General features: G+C 40.1%; 1 protein-coding gene across 1 annotated transcript in view; it reads left to right on the top strand.

Annotated features, from left to right (window-relative positions):
* The window catches only part of CPS1 (carbamoyl-phosphate synthase 1), a 111,658-nt gene that overhangs the window by 72,058 nt on the left and 21,572 nt on the right, over positions 1–18,028 (top strand). The window contains exons 23-29 of the mRNA XM_084778981.1: positions 375–440; positions 853–916; positions 2,505–2,686; positions 10,820–11,014; positions 11,644–11,711; positions 13,376–13,451; positions 16,919–16,996. Of these exons, the coding sequence (XP_084635107.1) occupies positions 375–440; positions 853–916; positions 2,505–2,686; positions 10,820–11,014; positions 11,644–11,711; positions 13,376–13,451; positions 16,919–16,996 (729 nt within the window). The remainder of the gene's footprint in view (positions 1–374; positions 441–852; positions 917–2,504; positions 2,687–10,819; positions 11,015–11,643; positions 11,712–13,375; positions 13,452–16,918; positions 16,997–18,028) is intronic.

Raw genomic sequence — 18,028 nt, 5'->3', positions numbered from 1 at the left:
TTGCAAACACCCCTCCATATAGGTCACTTTGGTCTGACTTAGATTTCATATGTAGCTGCTTTAGGTACCTGGCCCGGTAAGCGGCCCTCATGACTTATGACTATTTTATGTGGGCGGTGCTACTGCAGCATTCCAGGAAGCACTGAGAGATGTCTAGTTATTAACTGTTCACGTGACCACTAGATTATATTGTTGTTTCCTTTGCCGCTTTAGTTTTCAGAATTAGTGACTTGATTGTATTTAGCTTTTTATGTTCTTTTATTTGAAAGTACTAGACATTAAAGAAACATGAAAGTGGCACAAAACTTACAGTCTTTAAAAAACTGCAATGGAAAGCATAAAATCCTTATCACGTAATTCCTTTTCTCTTGCAGATTGATACATTGGCTGCAGAATACCCTTCAGTAACAAACTACTTGTATGTTACCTACAATGGCCAGGTAGGAACCACACAGACGCCACACTCAGAGCCCTCTGGGTTTAGGGGTATCCCGTGTCAGGGAATGCATGTTTTTACCTCTGGTTATCTGCTGACCTTGGTAATACAAGTGGCATCATGAGGGGCGGATGCCACGAGGAGTTTCTGTGCCTATTCAGTTAGGAATTGCCTTAGCGACAAAGTCACGCAAGTGAGAGAACATTTGACTGTGCTGTATTCTAATGACTAATTTGCAAATATTTAGCTACATCAATTTAAAAGTACATAGAGCTTCTGTGAATTCTGTAACTTAGGGATTTCCGAAGACAAATAGAGGTCCGTATGAGCGAGTCATACTTAGAGATGGGGCAAGTAGTTTAATAAGATGGAATAATAACATTATAATTTCAATATTTTCTATTTTCCCCCCTCAGGAGCACGATATCAAATTTGATGAACATGGAATAATGGTGCTGGGCTGTGGTCCATATCACATCGGTAATGTGATAACATGTTTACTGAGATGTTACAGTTTCCCTAATGCCCTCTATAAATATTGATTCCATTATTCTAAGAGTTCTCCAACCATATGCTATTATATAAATGTTTTACAGTTAGCAAACTGAGATACAGAGAAATAATATTTAAGCTTATGAAGCACAATTAGTGGCAAAAAACATGGGATTCAAGCACAAATCTCAACTACAAGTTCGACCTCATTTTCTTTTCTTTCTTTTTTTTTAAAAACTTATATATTCACTTTATATCCCGATGGTAGCCCCTACCCCCTCTTCCCAGGTCCCTCCCCCCTCTTCCCCACCCCCTTCCCTTCTCCTCAGAAAAGGGAGCCCCCCACCCTCCGCCACACCAATTCACCCCAGCACATCATGCCTCATCAGGACTGAGCTCCTCCTCACCTGCTGAGGCTAGGCAAGGCAGCCCCGTTAGGGTGAAGCTCGATCCCCTTTTCTATCTATCACTCTTGCTCAGAAAGAAGGGCATAAAGAAATCAAACTCCCTGCCAAAGGCTGATCCTAAAGCAGGAATATAATCATACAGGGGACACTTTTCAAAGGCCCCTCCTCCAAACACTGTTGTGTTAGGGATCATGTTCCCAACAGATCCATGTGAGCTTTTGTATCATGGTACTTGGCTTATGGCTGCACAAGCTAAAAACTTTCATGGCTACCTAAGGTCTTCTCCTTGGAACATTTCTTCTCTCTCTCTTCCTCCCTCCCTCCCTCTCTCTCTCTCTCTCTCTCTCTCTCTCTCTCTCTTTTCTATTTTTTTTTCTTTTTGGTTTTTGGAGACAGGGAGCATTTCTTTTCAACTTTGACATTTTTTGTGACTCATATATTTCTGGGACATTGCATTGTGGTTCAGAGAAGACTAGGCAAACTGATGACCAAGTGTGTACTTACTTGACAGTGAGGTGCACGCTTCTTCTGCAAGTGGATCGACATATTTTGATAGGACTTTTTAGAGGAGAATGTCCTAGTGCCGAGAGCTACTACACCTACACTGGGTCCCATGGCATCCCGGCAGAGGGATAATTTTGAGTCATTTAGACTTTTGTTATGCTTCATATCAGTTCATAGAAGGCTACTCAGTCTTGGAAAAGAGAGGACTCTTCAATCAATGGAGATGTGTCAGAGGTGCACGTCACCCTAGGGACTGCTGGCTAGCTCTCTCAGAGTGATGGAGTGGAAGGACCAAGGCAAGGCCTCAAGTGTTCTCATTGCTGGCCTAGCTCTTGAGCACCTTGAGGTCAGAATATCTGCTCTGAGTTTCCTTCATTAAAGGAAGTTTATTATTTTTCTTTACAGTTAATTATTTCCCATTGACATTGAGGCCCCAAATTCTTCAAACATGGAGATAGCTATTACTTAGTTTAAGTATAAATCAAACCAACATTTTATTATTGTCAAATTAGTCCCCATTCTCTTAAGAGTAATAAAGCTTATAAACAGGTCTGAGGTTTTATTTTAAAAGCCTTGTTGAAAGGCATTGGCTTCCTTAGTCTGGACTGGCTGGACAAACATTTCCTTTCCTCTCACGCCTTTTCCTACAATCCTTGTCTCTGCAGGCAGCAGTGTGGAATTTGATTGGTGTGCTGTCTCCAGCATCCGTACACTGCGCCAACTTGGCAAGAAGACAGTGGTGGTGAATTGTAACCCAGAGACTGTGAGCACCGATTTTGATGAGTGTGACAAACTCTACTTTGAAGAGCTGTCTTTGGAGAGAATCCTAGACATCTACCACCAGGAGGTAAAAAACAGAAAAAGCGAAAAACAAAACAGAGAGAGAGAGATTCAGTATATACCTTATGTGTAACCATATTCTGTGTGCAGATTTATATTGCAACTCTTCTTAGGAAATATCATCATTTTCCATTGCCTAATTTTGTAGTGAAACTCAGAAAAATGACTGCCCTGGCTTTTTATTTTGGGGGTCTTGGCACTGAATGGTCATTTTCGTGCTATAGTCCCCATTTTTTGTATGCATTCCAAGTAGAGTGAAAAGTCCACTAGGTAACACATATCAGTCACATATTAACTAGCATCACAGGGTCTCTGTACATATTATCTGAAATGATTTAAGAGCCCTTCTCTCCATACAACAAGTGATGTGGTTTAATGAAAAACAGTCCCCAGCGGAGGCAGGGCAGGTTGTTGCCAATGACCAGTTCATTTCAATCAGACAAAACCATTATCCTCAGTCTTCAGTTTGAGATAAGTGAGTCAGCTCCAAACGGTTCTGGTTGCTGGGAGGCTTTCTCATATACTTGAAATTGACCTAGCCTCATGCCAATGTTATTGAATGTATATCCTCCGTGTCTTAGAGATTTTGGGTTATTCTAAGTCTGTAGAACGGGTTATCTTATCATTATATAAACAACTATTAAAAATTTTCACAGTGATGTCTAGCAGGTAGTTAGTCCCTCACCACAAAGAGGCAGCCTTATATACGAAAAACAAAACAAAACAACCCACCGAGTCAGGGCCACAGTGTTGACCTCTATGCTTGACTGAGAAGCTCACTGCCTTGTGTGAGCTGCATCAGCCCCTCTGAGATTCATCTTTTTGCTACTGACTAATATGACGGCACAGCACAGGCAGGCGCTGTGAAGGTAAGGTGGAGCTATGAATGATACGGCACGTAGAGCTGAAGCCATGTGGTGGCTTTATGTTTACAAAGAACAACAGATAAATGTAGGACCTGTGTCCAATCCTAGGTGTCTGCTTAGGTCTGACCCACCCATCCAAACACAATGTAATGGAGCTCATCCATGATACAGAGGAGGTTTTAGTTCTCTCACTGATACAAGTTTTCTGCATGATCCCTGATAGTCTCAGATAGACAGGTAGACATCAAACGAACCGCATCCTGCAAATATTTCTTTAGCATTTTGTAAATGCCAGGTTTGGCAGAAAGGATGTCTTAGGGTTCTGTTGCTCTTTTAAAACACCAGAGCTAAAGGCAACAAGGGGATGAAAGGGTTTATTTCATCTTATACTTAGAGGTAACAGTTTTCAGTGAGGGAAGCAAAAGCAGAAACTCAAGGCAGGAACCTGGACACAGGAACTGACACAGGGGCCTTGGAGGTGGCTTACTCTTTGTGGCTCGCTCAGTCTGCTTTCTTATATCACCCAAGACCACCTACTGTGGGGTGGCACTACTGTGAGACAGGCCGACCGCATCAATCATCAATCAAGAAAATACATCACAGGTTTGCCCATGGACCAGTCTGTTGTTTTAGTTTAATGGTATGACCTACTAATGATTATTATTAGCCTTATAATTATTATGGTGGTATTATCTAATTGGATAGCACAATCAATAAATACACAGACATCTGGTAGATTTTAGGATAGCCTGACGTCACTTGGAGCATGGCAGATAATGACTCTTAAGCTATCTTTACCTCCGAAGACACCATATCATATATCTGTTTTAATAATTTCTATCTGGGATACCTCCCATCTATAATTCATAGACTTGCTTATACTGGGCTGTTTTCCTCCAACCATGCCGATGTGCTCCTCTCCAGATGAACCCATCTCAGCTTTCTGCCTCCTTCCTCTTCTGATACATGTCTGCTTCCTCTCCGCCAATCCTTCTCTTCCCAAAGCCCTGGAACTTTTGCCACACTTCCCGTCATCTGGCCCTGGCCAGGTACTGGCTTTTTATTGGTCAAAGTGGAAGGTTTATACAACAAGGACAGGTATACATGAGATTGAGCTCTTCTGGGCAGCAGCTACATCTTGGGAAACAGCAATTGGCGTCAGAATACATAGCACCAGACCAACCTCCAATAGCAGTCTGTTGTGGAATTTCATCAATTGTGGTTTCCTCTTTCAAAATGACTCTAGCCTGTGTCAGGTTGATGTAAAAACTAGCCAGCACAGACATTCTACCTTCAAGGCATTAATAATAAAACTTGGATCTATGATGCAGCATGAAAAATTAAACATTTCTTTAAAAAATATTTAAAAACCATCATGGTCAATAGCATCATGTAATTTCTACACTGTTTCTTTGTGCAATGATTTAAGGAATATTTAGAAGCTTCTGCACTGCTTTTAGCACAGAACATTAAACTCTGATTATAATTGAAGAGTTTTACAAATGCATGTATTGGCCCTTCCTTAAAACCTATTGATATCAAAATAAACAGCACCACACCAGAATATAATATTATGTTGGAGAATTAATCAGCAACATTCCGTCTGTGTGTTCTTTAGGTTATAGAGTATGACATGTAACATATAGAAGGCTCCACAATGCTGCTTTATCATATGTGATGATGGCAATACCTATACCACAGGAGGTTGCCCTTCACCCACCTTGAGAATCTGAATGCCCTAGCACATTTTTTTTTGTTCTTTTTTCAGAAACTTGAAAACATCTCTAATGTTTTCAGAAATACATTTAAGTCTTTTAGAAAGGAAATGGCCCTCTCAGGAATGCGTAATTACATGGGGTTGTAGCAAGTGTGATGGGTATCTTAGCCTGGTTTTGGACTATGACTGAGCCTTTAAAATAAAACATTAAGAAATGACCTACCTGCCCAGTGAGTAAAGCAGGCTGCCACTGAGGAGATTTTGCCATGGGTTCTGGAGGAAGTGCTGATACCCACTTCCCACTAGTCTGTCTGTTTGTTTATTTATTATTATAGAATCATTTCTCTTTGTATAGTCCTCTTTGGACATCACTCGTGGGTGCATCACCCATTTTCAGGAAAAGAACCCTTATTCTACAGAGTAATGAAGAGTACCAGCCATTTATTTCTTCTGAATTTGTGTCAAGGTTATGCCGAAGGAGAGATCTGAATTTTGATAATGTACTTGTTTGCCTGCTAATAACAGTGTGAGTGCCAAGGGTCAAGGAAAGAAAATGCTGGTGCCCACAACTGACACAGCTTTCCTGGACCATATCTTGCCTAGCATACAACTTTGCTTAGGACAGTCCCTGTAAGGGGAAAATTGTTCTCAAAGTCATTTGAAGTAAATGACTTCAAGTTGTTTCATTGTGTCTCATTATTATATGTATTTTGATTATAGATTACAGATTATTATTTGAAATATTTACAGGCTACCATGAGTAGGACTCATAGAGGTCTGGGTTTAAATTCACACATCTCTTTATTCTATACTAGATTAGTAATTGAAAAGCTGTAAAAATGAAAAACATTAATGGAGTTTATATCTCAACCCCACTTAAGACTCCCAATTCTTTTTATTCTTATTCATTTGATATCATTTTATTTTTGGTGCCAGACATGATAGTATGCACCTGTGCTCCCAGAAACATGGAGAAATGAAGTAGAAAAGACAATTTGAGTCCATGAGGTTAAGATCAACCTAGGCAACATGTAAAGACTCAATCTCAACACACAAACACACAGACACACATAGACACATACATAGACACATAGACACAGACATGTGCATGAACATTTCATTCTCTCTCTCTCTCTCTCTCTCTCTCTCTCTCTCTCTCTCACACACACACACACACACACACACACATGCACGCAACATAGATTCCATCTGAAAATATAAGACAATAACTTTGTTGTCTCTTTGAGTCTTGGATAATTTCCCCCACTTTCTCAATGCATACTTTGCTGAACTATACTTTGTAAAATGTACTCTGGCTAAATCATATTAGTTTTAACACTATAGATCCAGTTAGACAATGGGACTTCTGTAAAATAGAGTTAAATGAAAACTTACAAACATTAATTGGTAACGGACAATACTCATTAGGAAATAAAAGACTTCAGTCTGAATTCATTTTTAGCATGTGGTTTAGTTGTAATTAAACATGATGCCAAGGTTCTGATTTAAGTGTGATGTGTTATCTAAAATGAAAACTATCAAGATATTAAAACATAATATCTCTCATTGGTAAACACAGTGTAATTTCATAAATTGGAGATAACTCATGAAAGTATAGAAATCAAGGCCATTTTTAATTGGACAAAAGCTATTTCTATTAGTAAGATAAGTTACATTTCCTTATGTTGCATTATGCCTCAATTGCAGCATTTAATCAGTATCAGTACTGACCAAAATGATTAATGGCTAGAAGAAGTTAAAATGTTCTCAAATAAATTTAAAGCATTTTCTTTTAATTCATTAGGCTTGTAAAATAAATTTCTGGTGTGATTGTAGCTTGGATAATGTTTAGAAATGTCCTCATGTCCTTATCTTAAGGATATCAGAGTTTTTTTTCCACATCAATTAACTCATTCACTGTACATCCTGATCACAGCCTCCCTCCTTCCTCTACTCCTGGTTCCACCCTCACACCCTTCTCCCCTCACTCCTCCTCTTCTTCTCCTCAGAGAAGTGGTGCCCTCCCCCACTACCACTCCTCCTCATGGGTACCAACCTGCCTTGGCACAGAAAGTCACAGCAGAACTTTCCTGCTTAGGCCAGACAAGGCAGCCCAGCTAGGGGAAAGGGATACAAAGGCAGACTTCATAGTCAGAGACAACTTCTACTTCCATATTTAGGGGACACATATGATGACCAAGCTGCCTATCTACCACACATATGTAGGGTGCCTAGGTCCTGCCCATGCATGCTCTTTGTTTGGTGGTTCAGTCTCTATGAGCTACCATGGCCCAGGTTAGTTTACTCTGTAGGTCTTCTTGTGGTATCCTTGACCCTTCCGGCTCCCTCAATCCTCACCGCCCCAACTCTTCCACTAGACTCCCTGAGCTCATTCTATTGTTGGGAAGTAGTTCTCTGCATTTATCTCCATCACCTGCTGGCTGAAGCCTCTCAGAAGACAGTTATGCTAGGCTCCTGTCTGAAAGCATAGCAGAGTATCAGTAGTAGTGTCAAGGGTTGACTCTTTCAGATGGGGTGGGTCTCAAACTGGGCCAGGTGGCAAATGGCAAAATGGTTTGCCATTTCCTCAATCTCTAGTTCATCTTTATCTCTGTACATCTTGCAGGCAGGGAAAATTTTGGGTTGAAGGTTTTGTGGGTGGGTTGGTGTCCCCTTCCCTCCATTGGGAGTCCTGCCTGGTTACAGGAGGTGGAAACTTTGAGCTCCATATCTCCCAATGCTAGGAGCCTCAGCAGGGATATCAGGGTTTAAAGTAGGAAATGAAGCTGAAAATAAAGTTTAGGGGCTAGTGATGTAGCTCAGTGTAACATTGCCTCACATGCTTCATGCTCTCAGTTCAGTCTTTAGTATAGCGGCACTTGGAGATCTGTTGAACTTTTTTTTTTTGGACTAAATAATTTAGAAATATGTGTACTATCTTGACTTTAGAGTATTATATCCTAGACTACTACTTGTGGGTATTTAGTGTAAGTTACCATGATAATGATGATGATTGACCTGTGTAGAATGCCAGGGTTCTGTATATACACAAACAATTCCCGTATTTAGAGCCAAGAAGAATCTAAGACAGTGGTTCTCAACCTTCCTAATGCTGACACCTTTTAACATAGCTCCTCATGTTGTGGTGATCCCCAAGCATAAAATTATTTTCGTTGCTACTCCATAACTATAATTTTGCTACTGTTAGGAATCGTAATGTAAACATCTGATAAGTGACCCCCGTGAAAAGGTCTTTCGACCTCCAAAGGGGTGTCAGCCCACAGGTTAAATATCTAAGATTAGAGTCTTCTGTGAAATGGTTCTTTATCAGCTTTACCCAACAACCATGCTCTCACACTGAATTCCTCTTGTTGCACAGACAAGCCCTGCACAAGTATCACATCTTCCCTCTGTGGCTCTCCTGTGGACACTGGTCAACTTCCCAGTGACAAATAATGAGAATTTGGTTTGGAAAGGAAAGACTTTTGTTTTATCTACCATCTTCCAAAAGAATGTTCTACAAATAGTTTTCTTATCTTCTAACGTCAACCACTTCTGAAAACACCTAGCAGAGTTGGTTTAGCATCCAAATATTTGGTGTATTACACAAGTGCAGCATCTACAGAGTTGAATTCACATGTCAACCCTGAGTTGCCTGCATTAGAGGCTATGGCCTTCGGCGAGTCTTGGTCTCTTTAGCTACACAATGGTGTTAGTAATAACTGCCCCACAAGGATAGTGTAAAGATCAAAGAAACCTTTCAGAATACAGTTAAGGGCTATGTAAAGAATAGTTGTGACTATCTTATTTTTGCTTTAAAGATTGCTGCTAATTTCTTAGAAGAAGAGAAGTAAATTTAATGGAAAAAATTTAAAATATTGATATATTTATTCAGGCCATTTTTTGTCAACTTCAAGCTCTATTTTAGTAAAAATAGATTCTACTTTTAATTTGTTAGAGGTATTTCACATGGAAGCTTTTTGTATATGCTTAATGGAAAATTTGATTTTTAACTCTCAAAATCTTAACAGCACTTATAGTAAACCTAAAATAGTGAGAAACAAGGATTATCACAGTGAAGAGAATACTTGTCTTTTAAAGGCTTTGAAAAGATGTTCATTGAGCATTTTAAAAGGCCGTAAAGAAAGATGTGAACACTTATAAACACACAGAATTGTTAGTTATTATTTTCAATACCATTTAAAATGCCTTTAAGAATTCACTTGCAGTGTGTTTGTTCAGGCAGTTCCCTAATTGTTGTCAATGAAGAGATATTAGCTTCATTCTTATAGGAGTAATTCAAAAGTAATTTCAAATCATAATAAAATAATTTGGCATGTATCAATCACTTCAATAATTCCATCAATATTCATTAGTAGGTCATTAGGGCAGATGTTAATTATACTAAGCCCAATGCCTACTGGCTGTCATAGTTTTATATTAATATCTTATTTATCTATAAATACACTCATATAGAGTATGGATGGTATCTTATTTAGTCCACATTTCAGCTGTGTGAATCGGGGTGCTGTTGTTATACAGTGTTATAGAATGACTGAACCTCAGGGTAAGTGGTCAATATATAGTAATGATATTGATATTGAAAGGGACTGATAACTGCATGTCTAGTTGCCTGTTATCACTCCTCAGTGATCCCTCAGTGGTCCAACAGCAGTGTTAGGAAGCCCTGAGAATTAATCATATATAGCTATACACACATATGCTTGCATATATATACATATACATATATATATATATGTATATATATATATATGCTTGCCTATAAAGCATGTAGCAAAGAAATGGGCACTCAAATACTTTATTGAGTGCAGGGAACAGATGCCAAGGTGTCATCCGAGGAAAACAGATGGTGTTTAGGATGTCAGAATGGAGGTGAGAAGTAGATGGACTTCAACTTAGAGTCAGTCAGAGGCTAAGTAAGCGAGGGCGTATACAGAGCAGAGCACAGCACTGTCCGACGTCTTTGGGTGCTGTAAAGCACTGGTTAGCGGTGGCATACACAGTTGTATCAGATGAATGAGGTTGTCTCACTGGCCTGACGGGAGCAAAGATGGATAAGATCGGCCAGGCTTAGGTGGTAGGGGTGTGTATTTTATCATCTAGGCACTGGGAGCTTTTGGGGAACGCTGAGTAAAGGAGCCACTTGGAAAATAGGCATTTACTTAGCGAATGGCCAGAGTGCCCCAGGAAGCCATGGGATATAGTGGATTATAGTGGCCCATGGATTATAGTTATGAGCATATGGTACAACGCATCCATTTTATTAAAAATGACCATGTAACGGTCTCGGATGATACTTATATGTTTTTTTTTTTTTGGAGCTTTTGCATGGATTTTAGGTTGCGATTATCTGCAAAGTCAAAAGAACTTCATGTCCTTCGTGCTAAAATCTAATATTCTTCCTCTTTGGTAAACACAATGAAAATCTCACACCATGACATATATTTCAGTGAGGAAATGCTGTCCATCTTACTGGCACAGCCATCCATCCCTGCTCTGGGTACTGCGGTGGCTGATGCTGTGGTTTCTCTTCCAGGCATGTAATGGCTGCATCATCTCAGTTGGGGGCCAGATTCCAAACAACTTGGCGGTCCCTCTATACAAGAACGGTGTTAAGATCATGGGCACGAGCCCTCTGCAGATAGATAGGGCTGAGGATCGCTCCATCTTCTCAGCTGTCTTGGATGAGCTGAAGGTGGCCCAGGCTCCGTGGAAAGCTGTTAACACTTTGGTAAGGAGGGGGACAGTGCTTCATTTTAATAAGAGAACTTTTTAAAAAATATATCTTATTAATTTATTCCTATAACATCTCATGGTTATCCCATCCCTTGTATCCTCCCATTCCTCCCTCCCTCCCATTTCTCCTTTACTCCCCTCCCCTATGACTGTGACTGAGGGGGACCTCTTCCCCTTGTATGTGCGCATAGGGTATCAAGTCTCTTCTTGGTAGCCTGCTATCCTTCCTCTGAGTGCTGGCCTAACCTGAATGTTAACTACCAGGGAAGCTAACTAGAGGGCAGGTGGAACGCGCAACACGCTTAGTGAATTGGCTGTAAAGTAGCCGTGTTTGATGATTGCACTTAAATGCTGATTATAAATAGACAGCAGTCTTCTCATTGAGATTCAGACAATGAGAAGAAGTTCAAACTATTTTTGAACTAGATTTGATATTTAGAATGAGAACCTAGGAATTTTATGTATCTCGGTGTCCAATTTACATTTTAATGGAGTCTTTTGAGAGGAGGAATAAAAAAGTTAGGTTATCCCTTGATCTAATGATACCAGTCTGCATTTTTATTGCTTATTTTAAACTATTCATACCCTTTGTGTTGTTTTTTTCCCCCCCTCCCTATTAATTAGAATGAAGCACTGGAATTTGCAAACTCTGTGGGCTATCCCTGCTTGCTGAGACCTTCCTATGTTTTGAGGTAATATATTGTTTTCCAGAACAATGATTCAAAAACCGGGAGATACAGAACACGGGCTCTCATGCTGAGAGGATAGGGTTCAGTGTGCGGGATTTTGTTAGTCCAGCCACAGTATCTAAAGGAGCACAGAAAGTTTGAGGACCAATGCTCACTCTTCCAGTTCACCATTTCTTTGGGGGAATGGTACCATCCTCATCTAGAAGCATGGCAGCTAAAGGCATTTCCTGGGCAAAGGCAAGAGGGATGGTTTTACATAGACAACATTAAAACGCAACCCAGGGCATCTCTTGGCATCAGCTATTTTTTTTTTTTTTTTTTTTTGCTAGTCAGAAATGACAGCTTCTTCCTGACTATCATCAGCACCTTTTTGATAGTGTCTTTGTTTTGAATTTTGGAGTTTTTGAGATCAGATTTTTGTAATAGATGAAGTATGGTCATGAGGAACATGGGCGGCAGGGAGCTTTTATATCAAACGTTGAAACTAAGTTCTAGCATCAAAGGAAAACTTGTGAATTATCGCGCAGTCTCTTCAGATGTTGCCACATGTAAGGGACCACTTCACTGAACAGGGGATAATAAGAGAAACACAATTTGCTGTGCACAATTTGGAAGTGTGAATGGGATTTGAGATGGGATCCTTTAAAATAATGAAAAATTTCAAAAGAAGAGGAAATGTGCCCTTTCATTGAAGTGACATTCTGTGTAAACCAGTCTAATAATACTACTTTGAAGAATTAATGTAAATCAATTTAAGCAACAGGCACATGCTTAAAGAGAGTTGGAAGAAAAAGTCTTTGAATATTGCAAGTTATGGCTGTCTTCCATTTTCCTCTGCCCCAAGTCCTCAATGTCATTGCTTTGGCCACCTTCTCACCAGCCAATAAAGTAATTGCTTCATGCACAACTTTATAGTAATTAGAAAAGGTAAAGAAAAGGTTACTTTTCAAAAGGAGAGGGAAATAATTTTTTCCGCTTACTCTAATGCTTCTCCTCTGCAACTTTCCTATCTCATTTTCAAAGTGTCAAAATTCAAAGTATGTCTATTTAAGATATCATTATTTCTTAGGTAGTTAGAACGAAGGACACAGTTGAATACATTTCAGTCATGCACTGCATATTATATTTGCAAATATTACCAAAGAATCAGTTCTCTTCTTTTAGAGGCTGAGAAATGATAACCTGCTTCGCAGAGTGCCAATGGGTTAAGATTAGCTTTTGCTAATGAACACCGAAGAAACAGGGTGAGAGAAATTGTGTCCTTGGTTGACTCCTGTTAACCATTAAGATCTACCTGGAACCAGCAGAGCACTGATGCTGTAAATCAGACAGTATAGTCCTGGGGCTATCCAATTGCTGGGAGCAGCAGAGATTTTGTGAGGCCCACCGCTAGGTTCTTTGACGTTTTAACTTTGATTTATTGACCTTATGATTATGTGGAACAAAAGCTCAGTCTAGACAGAAAGATACTTTTCTTGCTTTTGCTTTGGAACTGGAGATTGCCCGGAGATGTTCAATCTAGTGTAGTTTACCTTACTTCTGAACTGGTAAAAAAAAAAAAAAAAACAAAAACAAACCAAAAACCAAAAACCAAACAAACAAAAAAACCCAAAAAACAAAAAACAAAACCAAAAGAACTCACCTGTCTTTCCATCTGTCCTTCCCAGCGGTTCTGCCATGAACGTGGTATTCTCTGAAGACGAGATGAAAAGATTCCTTGAGGAGGCCACTCGAGTCTCTCAGGTAGTGTCCTATTTCCTCTCACTGACTCTGAACAATTGGTCTCTTGTTTACTATGCAGTTTTTGCTCTCACACAAAGTTGTTAGGATGACTTTCCATTCCCCTCCTTTCTACGTGCTAGTTTAAAAAGGGGTCTTAAGTGATGTCTCAGTTCTCAGTGTTAGTGGGATAAGAGGAAGACCCGTGCATCTTTGATCATCCAGATCAATTTGTTTTGAGACTGGGAGTGTGAATGGATGTATACTTATGCTGGATGCTTAATAAGTATCTTGTCCCTTCTGTGTGCACCATGCTGGCCAAGTTATTCCTAGGACTATCAATCTCCAGGACGATCCAGCCATCTTTATCATTATCTGGTGAAAGCTTTCTTGGCTTTTAATTCTCACACCTGGGGATTGGCCTTAATCAACTATACACCGTTATTAGTAAAGCCCCCTTGCTCACCTATTGATTTCCTCTTCCGTTCTTTCACATTGCATTTGTGAGTTAATAAAAATGTTTATAATTTTGTAGTGACTTAGACACCTCTCTTAACTGCCCCAAGCTTCTACTTCCTCCTTTGGTGTTACCTTGGTGTGATCCATTTAAGATTTACCCAGCAGGGTTATTGATTAGCAGACCTCGCACTGTGGAGGATGAAAGCAATGCTTTCCTTTAAAAAGCTTTCAAAGGCTGTTTGGGTGTTTTTTTTTTTTTTTTTAAAGAACAATTCAGAGAAGAGTTTGATGTTAGGCAAGTGGAATTTGCAGGGAGCTGAAGAATGGAGTCAGAGGCATTTCAAAGTGGGAAAAGGAGCCTGGATTGTTCTGCACACGTGGACCTGGGTCCTTTTCCACTATGATAACTGTTAATCAAGGATGCTTGGTCATGGAGCATGTGGAGAAGGAAAATGAGTGAGAAGAGGCAGAGTCTAAAGAAAGGAAATCAGTGGGGTTAGAACTCACTTTTGCATGCAGGTTAGTTACTGAAGGACATCTCTTGAATGGGCCAGTTAACTAACTTTTATATTTTAATCTCTGCCTGAGACCTTGTTCTGTCTCTCTTCTGAGATGCCAACAACTATATCCCACATTTGAGAGGTAGGATAAGGTGGATAAGGTTCTCTCTTTTTTTTTTTTCCTTTCTAAGGAACATTTCAGCCTCAGAGGCCTTCCACTCAGTAGAAGACTTAATTTTATTATTTTTATGTCAGCATGCCAACTGAACCCACACAGCACCACAGCTTTATAACAGAGATGTCCTGCTTGAGTGTCTCCTAGTTCAAGTCTCTCCGCTGTGCTAAAACATAACCCATGATACTCAGTTCAACATATTTAAAGAAAAATTAATGCTACGAATTGCTCCTTTATTTGTTCATTCATATATATTAGCTAACAATATTGGTTTGTTCCCACTACCAAAAGATATAGCCCTAGAAAGATAATCTATATAATTATCTGTACACACACACACACACACACACACACACACACACACACACACTGACAGTTCAGAGTGGAGATGCTTTGGAATAATATAGTGAAGAGTATTGAAGTTATTCACTGAAGGAAATTGATGAATGGGAAGAGGGTGAAACTGAAAGGCGCCGAAAATGACTACAGAATTTCTGATTTAGGCAACAGGGATCCAAAGTAATGACATGACTGAGATAGTGAACGCGAGAGAAGGAGAGAATTTAGTGGAAGAAATGCATTTCACGTTAGGCCATTTGGATGAGGCAGCCTATAAGGAATCCCAGTGGTGATGATGTGAAGGCAGTCGACTCTGCGTGTTGAGAACTGAGGACCATGAGAAGGATTAGCGGGGCTAGAGAGATGGCTCAGTGATTAAGAATATACAGTCCTTCACGGCAGCTTCAGTTTGGTTTCCAGCACCCGTGTTGGGAAGCTGCAGAGGGACCCCCACTGGCCTCCACCAGCATGACCATTATATGCACACATCCACACACAGACCCACATAGACACACACATAATTAAACTAAAGTAAAATGTAAAGGGAAGAGGTTGAGTAGAGACAGAGATATAAGTACTGATTTTGAAATCAATAGCTTACCCTTTAAAGTAAAAGCCTTGGACATGGAGGCAGTCACTGACAGGGTAAGTACAGAAGCCAGGAGGAGCTAAGATGGATGCCCAGTGGGTACCACCATCTTAGGACTCAGTGGAAAAATAAGGAATGATGAAGAGCCTTAGAAAAGAAGCACGAAAATGTACCTTAAAATTTAAATTCTATTGACAGTGTTCAGGGATATGTGTTAAATTATCACACACATAAGATGATGAATTTTAGCATAGAGGCCAGAAGGGCTTAGAGACACCTTAAAGAAGGTGTAACCTAGCCTAGGCTTTGAAGGTGATCTGTAATATAAGATTACATTGAGGAGAAAAATTGAAGGGCACACAGGAAGGTAGTTATGGAGACAGGTAAATGCAACAAAAGTGGTCCAGAATGCAGAATCCCACAGCATCAGGGAGGAGACACATTAGACTAGCAAGATCATCAGAGATCCTCTTCTCTTAGTGCAGAGGAAGCAACACCAGTCTGGGTATTGAGAGGCACCTCAACATTGTCTTAGGACAGCTGAGTACAGAAAGCAATTCAAGATTCATAAGCAGTTCAGAATACAGCCCAAAGAAGCCCATGTCAAGGTTAATAAACAAGTAGATTTGAAGCTGGGCATGGTGGCGCTCGCCTTTAATCCCAGAACTCAGGGAGGCAGAGGCAGGTGGATCTCTGTGAGTTCGAGGTCAGGCTGGTCTACAGAGTGAGTCCAGGAAAACCGAGGCTACACAGAGAAACCCTGACACAGAAAACAACAACAACAACAACAACAACAACAACAACAACAACAACAACATCAATAGATTTGATTTCCAGTTGCCAGCATCATATTCTTAAAACAGGATAAGATTTGTCAACTTCAGACAAAGGATTTCATCTTCAAACTGAAACAAACAAACAAACAAACAAGCAAACAAGCTGGAGGCTGTTGTCCTTCTTTAAGCTTACTCACATTTCTTACACATCTCCTTCACATTTCTGACTAGGAAGTTAGGGCATCTGCAAAAACAAGCAAGAATAGAAAGAAGCTGGCTTAATAACCATCTCCAGGCACAGAGTAAGCAGAGGTGTGGTGGTGACTCTGATAGAAGGCACAGGAATTGCGTTTGTTCCGTCTTCAGCCTCCTCACCCTGGCTCAGAAGCCAATATTTGGGGTTTCAGAACTCATTTTTGGTTTGTTGGGCCTCCAGAGTTGCAGAAAGACACTTGCTCTTACGGTAAGCAGAACATGACCTTAGTCTTATAAAAACAGACTGGCTAATGAGCTCCTGTTGTATGTTTGGCCTTAAGATTTCTACAAGTACCGCCTTGTTAGTTACTCAAACTATGCAGCTACCTGGTATTATAGACTGAATTTCTGCTCAAGGTTTTCCTTTACTTACTTATTTGTTTCTTCATTGTTGGCAGGAGCACCCGGTGGTTCTGACTAAATTTGTTGAGGGGGCCCGGGAAGTGGAGATGGATGCAGTTGGCAAGGAAGGACGGGTATGTGCTAGCCCTTTCTCTCACTTATCTGGGCCTTCCCACCAGTTTTTGTATCTGTGGTAATTTTGAAATATTCATAGGTTAGAACCTATAATTTTTAAAAAAGTATATGTCTGACCATACTGGGGGAGGCTGTTCAATGAAAACTACCACCATTATCACAAAACCCTCCAGCTCCACCCACTTCACTTCCTTAATAATAATAATAATAATAACAACAACAACAACAACAACAACAACAACAACAACAACAAATCCAATGCCCTGCTCCCCACCAAACCAAAGCCCAACTCTCAAAGGTTGAGTTGAAATGTCCAGGGTGTATCATCCCTGGCCTTTCAAACTGTTGGCATTTCTCTTTGATGATATTCAGTATCAGTTACCATCCCACACTCATCATGCTTTCTGAATAGGTCTTTTCTTTTGTCTGTGGCTTTCCTTTTATGTTTCAACGTGTGTTAAAAACAAACAAACAAACACCCAAACACTACGCTTTCTAAAATTTCTAATTGAATCTCTGATTTTTCTCCTCCTGATTTCCCACTCACTCCTCTCCTTCCCATTGGATTAATAAAGGAAACCCAACAGAATTGCGTAGGCAGAATAATAACATCAAATCAGCTGACCACACCACATCTGGAATGGCTGCAGCCCTGAAGGCCTCTCACTTCAAGGAGAACGGGAAATGGAAGTGTGTTTCCCTTAAATCCGCTGGTTGTCCTCATAAGGCGTTTGTGATTTATCTTGCAATGTAGGGCTTTGTGCTTTAGACAGGGCACGTTATCTTATTTGCCTCAAGGATAAAGTAAAAAAAAATTGGCCTTCATCTTTTGTTTTGCAAATTATCCAAAATACTACCAAATATGTCAGATCTATTTTTTTCCCTAACAGATTAGCAGTTCAGAGTAGAGCTTTCCTATTTTCCTTTAAAATCACAATAGTTTCTCTGAACCACAGAAGCTCATGACCCAAATCTGAAATATTCAGAGATGATCTTTCCAGTCTCCTGTCTTCAAGGACAGGGATTTTTGC

The sequence above is a fragment of the Acomys minous genome, assembly GCF_964271855.1.
Source record: "Acomys minous genome assembly, chromosome: 4".
NCBI lineage: Eukaryota > Metazoa > Chordata > Mammalia > Rodentia > Muridae > Acomys > Acomys minous.
The sequence above is the reverse complement of the archived record's forward strand: the minus strand, read 5'-3'. Positions and strand labels throughout refer to the sequence as shown.